Source organism: Canis aureus, chromosome 9 (genome assembly GCF_053574225.1).
Source record: "Canis aureus isolate CA01 chromosome 9, VMU_Caureus_v.1.0, whole genome shotgun sequence".
NCBI lineage: Eukaryota > Metazoa > Chordata > Mammalia > Carnivora > Canidae > Canis > Canis aureus.
In genome coordinates, this window is record NC_135619.1 from 42,568,504 (window position 1) to 42,580,720 (window position 12,217).

The window sequence follows — 12,217 nt, forward strand, 5'->3', positions numbered from 1 at the left end:
GAAAAAGTCTAAGATTATAATATTTTAGGTCATGTTTTAATATTTACACATTTATACACATAGTCATGTATCTATAGGCTTCAAAATATCTGTATGGGTCATTAACAATGTCTCTAGTTTCCCCCTTTTTAAATCTATGTTTCTAATCTCCTCTATACTAAATATATATTTTTGTGTAATAAAAATGTTTAAAGATATAGAAGTATTCATCCAATTGTTTTAAACATAAAATAAGGTCTTTATATATAGTAGGAAAAGAAAGCAAGTTATTATAGGTCAGTTTAAATTTTTAAAAAAATGTTTTTGAAGGCTAGTTTTGATCTGAGGTTTGAGGATGATCATGGTTTTTGAACAGCAGAGAAGGAAGGGGGGCTCTTATTCAAAGCCCTCAAGGTGGAAACTGGCAAATGTGTGTGTGTGTGTGTGTGTGTGCACATGTGTGTAGGTACAGGTGTGCGTGTTTAGGGGGTGACGGTGAGAAGCAGTGAACTGACCCAGAGCAAAGAAGCTGAAGGGCAGTCTAGGGAATTTGAACTTTATACTCCAGGTAAAGAAAAGCCTGGAGGTTCTGAAGTAGAGGAACAGCTCACTAACAATTTGTTGGAGGACAATGCTTCTCACTGCCCTGTGTAAATGGGATTGGGCGAGGAGAGGCCAGGGCACCAGGTGGAGACAGCTGCAGAAGTCTCTGCTTGAGGCGCCATGACCCCAACTGACACGTGAACCATGGAAATGAAATGACCAGAGCTGATCCGGACAGCCACAGAACAAGGCTCAGCTGGCCCACAGCAGGTGATAGCATTCAGAGGCTCTAAGAAGTAAAAGGGGATTCAGGGTTTTGATCCATAGGGCTCAAGAGACTATTGGTGGGAAAGAAAATGGGAAGCGCTGACTAGGGTGGGATGCAAAGGAGGAGATTAATGCAGGTCATGTCATGTGCAGTAGCCCTAATGGCACTGGGAGGATCTGAAATCCCTGGCATTCTCTTCTGGCACTTCCTGCTGTGCAACCTCCCCCATCTATAAAGGGGCATGGGGATAACTTTCCCCTGCTTACTTCAGGGTGGATAAGGGTCAGGAGGATCATCTGGATAAAAAGCGCCAAGACCACTAAGCGGCTGTGCGAGCACCAAGCTCTGTCATGCATGCAGGTGGTGGCTGCAGGGAGAGATTACACTCACTGAGAACATGAGGCCGTTGAAGTCAAGATGATCCAGGGCTCGGGTTCAGCCTAGCCTTTATTAAACTGAGAGAATTTCTGGAGAATCTACCAATTTGCTAAAAAGGATCGATTCCCTTTTCCTAAGCCAGGAACTGAAGCCCCATGGCTCAGGGTAGAGGCATATGGTCAGCACTACTCTAACAGGTGGCTTCTTCCCAGGCTGCCAGAGCTGGAAAGGCTTTGTGCATCATCCGACTCAAGCCCCTTATTTTATGGGAGAGGAGCAGAAAAGTGACTCGGCTAAGGTCACCTAAGTTGGGAGAGCCCGTGACAGCAGCAAGAGGCCAGAAGAATAATAATGTGAGGATGGACCACTTCTCCCTGTCGAAGGCTACCAAGTTAGCTCACACTGCCATCTTCTCCTTCCCAGACTTTTGCACAGCCTCCCCACAACCTGTTCCCCTCTCTGAAGTCAGAGTGATATTTAAAAGCCCAGATGTAACCATGCACTTCCCTACCAGAGCCCTTTGATGAGTGTGGGAGTGGCTCCATCCTTCTGGTCCTCTACTGAAGGCTCCTGTCCTGAGAGCCTACAGCTCTCCCTGCTACAGGCTCCCACTCTTTGACCCTTCAACCCTGCCACTGCTTTGCAAATAATCTCCTCATTAAAGTCCTCAGCTACACTTTTTGCATTTCCTGCTGCTTCCTGCCAGGACCCTGAGGATACCCATGGTCTATAAGGCTCCTGTGATGTGGCTCCTGCCTGCCGCTCCCCCCTCCACCCATCCTGCCCCCTAGCCCTCACTCCAACAAGCCCCACTCCCCCTTGGATGAATTGTAAGCTGTAGGTTAGAAACTCATAGTTCTCAGTAAATCTTTACAGTATTTATCATGATTTATCATCATGCACATATGGCTCTATGTACAGAGACACATGTATGATTATTTGATCCACTTCCTTCTCGCTGGGCTGTAAAATGAGATCCCCTGTTGATCTGGTTTCCGAGTCTGAAGGCCAAAGGGTTTGGAGGCAAAATGCTCCCAGAGACTCAGCTGCTACCAGCTTCCTTGTCATTCCCTCTCAGTGACAGGATAAGAAAGGAAAATGAACAATTGCTACAGATGCTTGGAAACAACACTCCTGGCACCTCTTCAGGCAAGCGGCACGCAGCGGGCGCCCAGTTGCAGAAGGGGGAAATGGATACCGGCTGCTCTGGGAACCAGAAGCAGAGTCAAGGTCTGGTGTCACAGCCTGCCCTTGGGGATACAGCTGACAGCCCACAGGAGTGTCCCAAAGACGGAGGAGGCTATTACCATGGCTCACCCAGACTGCACGGCATGGGGAGGGAAGAATCTTATTATTAACCTCAGTGTATTAATATTTGAAAAGCATCTTCACAATGATAGATAGCAGTCACCCAGAGAATGGGGACAGCCTTGGTTCTGCAAAGCATTCTCTGAGAGGGAGAACAGCTTTTATTGAGAGGGGAGGGAGGACAAAGGGGGAAGGTGTTGTGTCCGGGGCAGGGGAAACTGCCCGGACTGCGCGGCACAGGCGGCGAGCCGGCCCCTCCCATCGATCTGTCGATCTGTCCGCACAGGTACCGGCCGCTGTGTCTGTGTCGGAGCAGTGGCCACTGCGTCTCAGGAAGGAGGGGACTCACGATGGCTGACCGCCCAGAAAAAGCTGCTGAGCCGATTATTTTTTCTTCTGACTGTATACTAAAATGATTGCCGATGATTATACATATTTCCGTGAATAGTATATTTTCCCAAAATATAGTCTCTACATAGAACTTCATCTCATGTTTTGGAATCTGAGAAGAAAACATTTAAAAAACCCCTCATTAATAACCCCATCTTTGTTCTCACAGGTAGCTTAAGAGAGACAGTCAGACCATTAACACCTGATGGCTTGGTCTCCAGCAGCTGCCTGTGAACTTGTCAACTTAATAGGCTGCCAAGAAGCTGCTGAATCCCGGCGTCTGTGCCCCCCCCGACACACACACTGTGGTGGAATCCTGCTCTCTGAAAGAAATCATTCACCCTCTGGACACAAAGCCCTTCTCACGTAACTGGGGCACCTCTGGCGCACCTGGAATCAGTGTCATCCTGTGCAGGTGGGGAAAGAGGCCCAGGGAAAGGCCAAGCATGACCTTTTGCTGCCAAAGTCAGGAAGGAGCTCATACCACACTCCCTCTCGGAAGTTTCCAGGGAGCCAACGTGGGTGGACAAGGAGCAGCAGGGTCTGAGGGCCGCTGTCCTAAGGCTCTGATGGAACATCTGCCGGTCACAGAACTTAACCTTGAGGCTTGGGCAAAGTGGGTCTGGAAGATGTTCAAAGTTCAAAGTGGCAGCAACTCTGTGCTTCAGAGCACAGGGACACAGCCTGCTGTGCACCTGCTGCCCTGTTGTGTTCTCTGAATTGTCCTCAAGCAACCTCACTACTTGACCTCATCTCCTGTCTAGCAAGATGGCTACAAAGACAGAATGCAGAAAGGAAAGGCACCTTTAGTTTGAAACATCACTTGGATTCTGATTTAAAGGCAAAACCAGCATGGGCTACTCAAATTTGTGTGCTTTGTTTTCAAAGGATGGTTCTGTGTTCAATGGGCCAGGGTAGAGGATGAAGTGGCACGTGGGGCCCTTTCCTTCTCACAGATCTTAAGGGGCCTTGGACTGCTTTTTGCACTGCAACCTTCCAGATGCCTCTTTGCTCTGAGGAGCTGGAAATCATGCAGTGGGTGACACCTGGGAGGCCCAGATGCCGAGCTGAGTGTGTGGGCAAGGCAGGGGGAGACTAATGCACAAGGTTTCTGTTTTAGGGGGTACCTTTCTGTTGCACTCTCCCTCTCCCACTTGGGCCACGTTGCCCTGAGGCAGTGTCCTCTCCCGAATCAGTAGGGTAGCCAGGTGCAAGGGGGGCACACAGGCCAGCAGAGGCCTCCTCTGGGATGAGGAGAGAGCATGGAGGGCAGGCTTTCTGGCTGGTAAATTCTCTGCAGCCTGCAGTGCCTCATCCCTCATCCAGACAGCCACAAATGTTTACCGAATGGCTCCCAGTATGAAAAGGGGGAAGGACAGGAAATGGGGTGTGAATGAAAATGAGGGTGGCTCTAGGAGACACTGGAAGCCTTTCTACTGAGACATGAAGGCTGGAACCTCCTGGAGGGCTAGAACTTGAGCTTTTCAGCTGCCCCCCTTCCTCTCATCTTTCAAAAAGTAGAAAGGTGCTAGAGGCGATCATCAAAGTAGAGAACAACCCCTGTTCAGGAAGAAGCTTCAGGGCTACCCAGCACTTAACCCCACAAAGTGCTGTCACCTTTAAGAGGCTGATTCTGAGAGCTAACATCTGTCCAGGGACCCACTGGGCAAATATTCCTGCTGGACCCCCACTAGGGGTCACAGCCGAGGCTAAATACATCCCCTTGCAGGAGCCTTCTGCAACATTTTCTTGCCCACCTCCCCCTTGCTTTCACTCAGGCTGATCCACAGTGTTAAATCCAGTGATTCACATGGACAGGTCAGGTATTTGTATACCAATGTGGCAGTTTCCACACAGAATAACGGATGGCTTGCTTATTTCAGTCCAGGGAGGAAGATCTGGCAATGGCTTGACAGGCAGAATAGGGAGTATTTCCTTGAGAACTGAGAGGAAGTTGAATTAAGAGGAAGAAAAAAAATGGAGTCCAGTTAATCAACTGCAAATCTTCTAACCACAAGTCACTAAGTGGAGAAGGACCCAGAGAGGCTGCCACACCAGGAAGAGCATCTAACAAGCCTCATTGTCCTTTGGTTTCTTGGCCCTTCTAGGTCACTCACCTGATGGCAAAGACATGGCTGGGATCCTGGCTGGGTAGCCTTAAAAAGAAAGATCTACAAAGCATGGGGCTTCATCCCTCTGGGCACTGGGTCTCTGGGGACTGAGCTAAGAGCTCCAAGCAAAAGTATCAGCCGAGTTTCCCTGGTCCCTGGATCCTTCTTTGAACCCAGGCCTTCTAAGACAAAGGAGGGAGGGCTTAAGAAGGAAGAAAGTGCCTAGGAACAGGCCAAGATAATTGGGACAATGACTGAGCTAACAATCCCGAATGTCTGAAGTTAAAAGAAAGGACAGAAAGATATTACTAAGATTTCCTATAAATACTAACATTCACCTAGTATTTCATTACTAATAAAAAACTTTCATAAACTTTATCTCACTTGACCTTTACAACACTCTTGTGAAAGTACTACTGTCTGCATTTCATAAAACAGGAAATTGAATCAACCATCCTTCACGGCAGTAGCATTTCCCCAGGACTCGCATCTGGGTCTTGTGACATTTTTCTCCTCACCTCAGGACCTTCAATTTTGGAAAGAAAAGGCCAGACCAATCTCTCCGACCTTGGCACATATACCTACAAAGCAGATGACCACCATCTTGTAAGAAAAACAGGACTGAACGCCTTCCTTGCCGTAATGGTCTTAGGTGTTGGGGAGTGACTGAAATGAGAGGTACTTCTGCTTCCTTTGCCTCTGTGGAAACACTGACCCCTGCCTAGGCTGACGAGGCAGCCCCAAAGATAATACTGAAGAGAAAAATATCAAGAATTTAAAACTGGGGGAACCTGACAGCATGTTTCTCTGCTCTGCCTACCCACCAGAAGGAGTCCATCCAACCTCTCTACTTTGGACCCTCCCAAAGCTTTGGCTTCTCCCACAGGTCACTCAGGATGGACTCTCAGGAAAGTCAATAGACTGCTTAGGTTTGTTTTTAAAATCCTGAATGGACCCCAAACTTCCATGGTTATCTGCTAGCCAGATGTTCTAAATCATTGATGTCCAGGCATGCAATTCTACACTCTGTGGTCCCCCACCCCCACCCCATCCCCGGAGGACACTACAGATTCTCCAGTAGATGAGCTGCAAACTCTTGGTAAGATATAGGCAAGGTGCATAGAGGCTCTTTCCTCATAAACCTGATCAACCACCAGTTCCTCAACCTGTTCATCAGACCTGGCTGCCATTCATACAGTCCGACCAGATGGAGCTGTGCCCCACCTGTGTGTCAGGGTGTCACACACCCTTCGCTTCTGGGGCCTTCTCCACAAATGAGTCCCTGATTCTCCCTGCGCCTCCTCCTTTGCTCTTGTGTGCCGTTTAATTATGTGACTTCTTTACAGTTCTTCTCTAATTCTACTTGTGCTAATTAATTATGAACATTGTTCATTTTCCCTAATAGATCATAAACTCCTTAGAGACAGATACTATGTTGAATTCATCTCTGTGGTTTCTTCTCCCCATTTTCATGTCTGGTTGGGGGTTTTAGCTTTACACATAGTAGGAGTACAATAGATAACAGTTAAAATGGAATTGACCTTGGTATCTTAAAAAATGAGGTATCTGTGAGACATATGAAAGGATCCCTGCACAAAAGACAGTACCACTCTGCACAGTATCCTTTGACAAGACTTATGGAGCATGATTCCCCACCCCCCGACCTTGATCACCAGGATCACCGCAGCCAGGCTCAGCTGGCACAGAGATATGAAGAAGACAAAACCAGACTGGCAGAGACAACGGTTCCTAGTTTGCTTATTTCAAGAGGTAAAGATTACATAAGCAAAGCAAGGGACTGGTGCTGTTTCCTCAAGGGAAATCAAGGAAGGACTTTTTAAGGGTAGGGAATGGGGAGAAGGGGGTGAAGGGAGAAGAAAGGGATTTTCTTATAAATAACCAGGACACAAAAGCTGATGGCTGAGACCTGAATGGATTCTCCATCATGACAAGGGACTGAAACACCCCCATTTCTTTCACAGAATAGGAGGCCCAGATACTCCTAAGGTGAAAGGCCATTATGGTCCCAGAGGGGCCCTAGGGCCCTGCTCATGACTCAAGGTCAGCTGGAGACAGAGGCACCTGGGAGCAGGGTAGAGGGAGAAAAGGGAGAAGAGTAATACCAGGAGCTTCGGATAGGGCTATTGAGCAATGGGGCACCAGGAGAACTGCTCTAGAAGGTGCTTATGGGAGAGGTTAGGTCCTTCTTATAAGGTGAAGATAGGGATAATTGATGATAGGGAAACAAATCTGATTTGGGTAAATGACTGGTGGAGCAGGTGATGGAATCTACCTCTACCCCTTCTACCCACACACTATCCTACAGAATTCAAACTGTCTTTGTTGGCCAAGGACTTAGCACCAGACCATAGCTAGCCTGGGTCAGGATTCAGGGAGGCAATGGTCACAGGGGTTGGTGGGGGAGAAAAATCCCAAGAATAGATCTCAGCTAACAGGGTGGAGGAGAAACCATTTCTACTGGAAACTTAAGTGCTCTGTCTCTCTCTGTCTCTCTGTCTCTCTCTCTGTCTCTCTCTCTCTCTCACACACACACACACACACACACACACACACACACACAGAAATCTATTATGAACCTGCTAAGTAAAAATCTAATTCCAGTTTAAGGATAAGAGGTTTAGTAGAGAAAATCCTGCTTCCTGAGCCAGTGTGGGGAGGATGTTATCTGTTCTCAATTTCCTATCAAATCACTCTTTTCTTTTGAGACCACAGAAAAGATGATGATAATTTCCCTAGCCAGGACCAGGCAGGAGACTGAGGTGCATAATGAAGCCCCATGTGCCTCTACCTGGCCATCTAGTCCCTCCGACACTCCTTCACCCAGACTTCCTCTTAGTTCTGACTTTGACCACAGGTCATTCAGGATAGAGACAGAGGGTAAGGCCTATGTTGCTGCCAAGATAGGCCACCTGGGATCTTTTTCTCACTTCCCACCTGGGATGAAGTGAGGGATGCATGTGAGCAGAGGCTGCCTGAGCCTGTGCTCCCTCCCAACAGGACCAGGTCTTTCTGAGCCACACAAGCATATCTCCATCACCTCCCTGCCAGGGCTCAAGCCAGTGCACACAGAGGACTGACCCCTGGGATTGTGAGACCCGCTCCTCTAACCCCCACGGCCCCAAATGGTACCTGCCAAGGCCTTGATCCGGGACCTCTCAAAGAGCCTGGCTGAGCTGTTGTCATTATCCAGCTCATCGTCCGGGGCATCCCAGCGGGCATTGATCCGGCTGTATGGTGGCTGGTTGCCCACGTTTTCAAACTCCGTGGCCGATGTCATGTTAGCAGGCTCTCAGCAGTTTCGCCTGCCTCAGTCTTCATGGAAGGGTCCCTAGGGGGGACAGCAACACAGTCAGAGGGTTAGCTTCCCCCCTTGGACTTTTTCTCAGGGGAAACTTATTCGGAGCATCCAACAGGGGTGGGTCCTTGCAGGAGCGGCACACCATGCCAGCTGCTGGGCCATGCTTCCCACCCGAGGTCTCTGGATTATAAAATATTGCAGCGGCAGCAGCAGCAGCCGCCACAGGAACGGCGACAGTGGCGGCGGGGATGGAGAGCTGCATGCAGAAAGGGTCAGGATGGCCAGCAGGTGGAGACGTCAGTTGCAGCAAGCCTGCTTCCTCCAAACCTGCTGCCACTGGCAGCTGTGGGAGCTGGAGCTCCGGAGCTGGGAGAGGGGTGGCTCTTCTGGGAGCCAGGGGCTGGGTAGGGTGGAGGATAGAGAGGGGCTGGGAGGCAGGAGAGCAGCTCCACCCTTTGGACTGGGGCCGGGACCAAATCTGGAGGGGAAGTGGGGACAGGAAGGAAAGGTGAGAAGCTGGAGGTTGGCTGAGTCCCACTCAAACATGGATCAGTGGGGAGAGAGACAAATGTGAGATGCGCCTAAGGCCACGGCCCCAGCAGCTGTGCTGGAGAAAGTAGACTCCTCTCAGAGGCTGCCCAACATCCCTCCCAGCGCTTTCCTAGCGGCAAATACTTAGAAAGCCGAGCTCTTGGTTTTGCCTTCTCTAAGTGCAACTAGGCATGTGGACAAGGTCTTCAATGGAATCCCAAGTCCGACCAAGGAGCCCAGATGAGCCTGTGGTCCCATCAAGGCCATCAGTGTGGTGGGAGTGGTGGTGAGGGCATCTCACACACGGTAGAGCCACATGTGTTCTCTATGCAATGCACATGGGCATCAGGAACACTGTGTTCTCCCTCCCCTGTCATTTGTAATGTTTCCATTCATTTATGATTAATTCAAATATGTACCAAAGCCCAACTCGAGGGCAGGCATTGTGCTAGGCAGAAGTGCCCTGTCCTTATGGAGTTTATACTCTGGCCGCAAGACACCCAATTAAATAGGCAATTACAGTAAGGTATGATGTGTACCACCACATACCACCACTAGGAAAGAACGAGGAATGGTGGGGGACTTGTGGCAGGGGCTGGATGTCAGGGGAAGGGAAGTGTAAGCTGGTTCCTAAAGGGAGCTTAGAGGCATTCTGTGAAGGGATAGAGGCAAGGACAAGTCCAAACAAAGGGGATAAAGAGCAGGTACAGAATTCTGAAGGGGAGAGAGAACATGGCAAAATTTAGGAACCTTACAATGTAACTAGAGGGTGAGGGCAGGGTCAGGGAGACAGGGGGACAAGACGCTAGAGGTGCAAGGCTAGGTCCTGATGGTCTTGGGCCTTTGGAAAATGACGCTTTCTTTTAGCTTTAATTTCCTCACCAATACCTGCCTTTTAGGCATCTCCTGAGGAAGCTAAAGGGATTCTGAAATCAAGTCTACAAGACCCAACAGGGAGCCCAGAGCCTTCCTATCCAGGAGAACAAAAGGGGTGGGGGTGGGGAGGCCATGAAGCAGAAGAATGACAAGTGTGAACAAACAGTGAGCTGTGGGGCAAACCACTCTCTCCATGAATGTATGCACACACACACCACACTCACACATTCATATACACACCCCCCAACACACACACATACCCGAACATCCTACGCACGGACACACACATCTAACATACACACTCACACACCCGAACAGACATATGCCTGAAGAAGAAATGATGGCAGCTCACCAACCCAAGCGTAAATGCAATGCTGTCGCCCTTATTTTTCAGACACAGAATCACTTCAGACTCCTTTCTCCCCGGTCTGATTAATCAATCCCGCCACATCCCTTTGAGGTAAGACAGGAGCCAGAATTATCCATCTTAACTGCATGAGGAAGAAAACCAAGGCCTCACACTGGACGAAGCCTCCCCAAGGTCATCTAGGGAATTATTGCTACGGCTAGGGTAACGGCCAAACTGTAGCCCAGTTTATCCCCCTCTACTGGCAGATTTTAGGGAAGGAGAGGAGATTGAGGTGGGAGAAGAACATGACACAAGGGGACAGAGGGCATTCCTCGGCTTCCAGGACTCGGCAAAGGTGTTTGCTTCTCAGGGAAGAGGAGGTGTAGGGTGGGGAAGCCTGTCATTACCCCACAGTGCCCCACAATGCCAGGCCTGTGCCCAAGAACACCCTTGTCCCTTAGCCAGCCTGTCGTCTTCCACAAAGGGACACACTACTTCCAGGGCTGAGATTTCTCACTCATCAACTGGTTCAGGCAAGAGCTGGGAAGATTCCCTCCTCCCCTTGCTTTCCCCAGCTTCCCTGAAGGGGAGCTACTGCTGGCTCCCAGCTCCGAGCAGGAGAGAGACTGACAGCCTGACCAACCAAGTGCTGGGCTGCAGGCCTGTCCAGTAGCCCCTGAGAAGGCCTGAGCTGCCAGACGCAGGAGGTGAGGTAAGAGCAGATCCTGCTTGCAGGAGGTAACTGGACCCTGGCTCTCCTTCTTGTCTTGGGCTATTTTTAAGAGTGGCTGAGAGAGGCTGGGCCACAGGGCCGGGGGTTGGGGGTGGGGTGGGGAGTGAGATTACCTTTGCCATGGCTCCGTAAATAAGTCTGCCCCAGAAAGATGAGCCTGAGCAGGCACACCAGCAGGCCCAGCATTCAAGACAAGATTGATGGCCCCGGGTGCAGAAGAGCAGCCACTAGACAGCAATTCATTCTGCTTAAAAATGCCAGGCCTCCTGCTGCTGTGGCTCAGAGAAGGAAGCAGCCAGGTAGTGACTTGGCTGGGAACCTGATAAAGCACACGTGTATGTCTAAATACACAAGTCTAAGGTTTTGGGGGGTTTTTGTCTTGTTTTTGGAACATCAAGTCCCTGAAGAAGACCATCAAAGGGAGAAGATTCAGAAACTAAAGGGAAGCCCTCTTTGTCCTGCCTCACACATGTGCCCATCCCAGTGGACTGCCCAGACGTCATTCCATCAGAGTCAAGCGGAGGGTGTGTGCTCAGTGGGTCAGCAAGGGGAGAATCTCGGGGAATCAGGTGTGACAGACGGAAGAAAAGAAAATCTGAAAACAGGAAAGCTGCAGGATGGTAATTCCAGGAAAACAAAACACAAGCAAAAACAAAACCCCAAACAATGCCTAAAACCAAATTTGACCCAGAGCTTTCCCAGCATCACCCATGTCAATTTGCATTACTGTCATAGTACGCCTTTGAAGGCCTGGCAATAAAGAAACCAACATGAGTGAAGACAGTATGTCTGTGGGAGGCTCATGGTGGAAACATCTAACCAAATGGGTAGTCATAGGAAGGATACTTAAGTTTATAATCTGAGGGGAACCTGGAGGTCAGATAATCCCATCACACTTTTAAGGATATAAGTCATCTATGCATCTAGAACGGCCTTCCACAAGCATGGAAGACAACAAGTATGTGGCTAACATTTGGCCTTAAACAGCCCGTCACTCCCCTGCCAACAAACCCAGGAGAAAGGGCATGAGGAGCAGGCCCTTGCCCTTTCACTCTCCAATTCACCCTCAAGCTCCTAAGAAGTCCTTCTCCCAACCCACCAGACCCTCGTCAAAGCATAGCTGAGTCTTCTCTGGCCTGTGTGACTCTGCGCCCAGGAAAGCCCACCTTCCCTGTCCATCTACCTGCCTCCTGCGATGGGACAGGCCTATCTCCAAATGCACAGTCCAGAGGTTTACCCTCACCTTCTGAGCTTCTGCTATTCCCTAATGCCGGCTTATATTTTGATCTGGGTGGTTCCTAGAAGACTTGCCCACAGCTCAGCACAGAAAAGCTCATCTGATCATCGAGGGCACTCACTCATAGGAGGGCGCGCTTGGTAAACGGATTTCACAATTGTACTGCCAAAACCCATTGCACAGTGTGCCCAGGAC

At 49.6% G+C, this 12,217-nt stretch overlaps 1 protein-coding gene across 3 annotated transcripts in view; it reads right to left on the minus strand.

Annotated features, from left to right (window-relative positions):
- SPTB (spectrin beta, erythrocytic) overlaps window positions 1–12,217 on the minus strand; it is a 146,621-nt gene that overhangs the window by 58,790 nt on the left and 75,614 nt on the right. For all 3 annotated transcript variants that reach the window (XM_077909612.1, XM_077909611.1, XM_077909613.1), the window contains one exon: window positions 8,128–8,326. In XM_077909612.1, coding sequence (XP_077765738.1) covers window positions 8,128–8,275 — 148 coding nt within the window. In that variant the 5' untranslated portion in view covers window positions 8,276–8,326. The remainder of the gene's footprint in view (window positions 1–8,127; window positions 8,327–12,217) is intronic.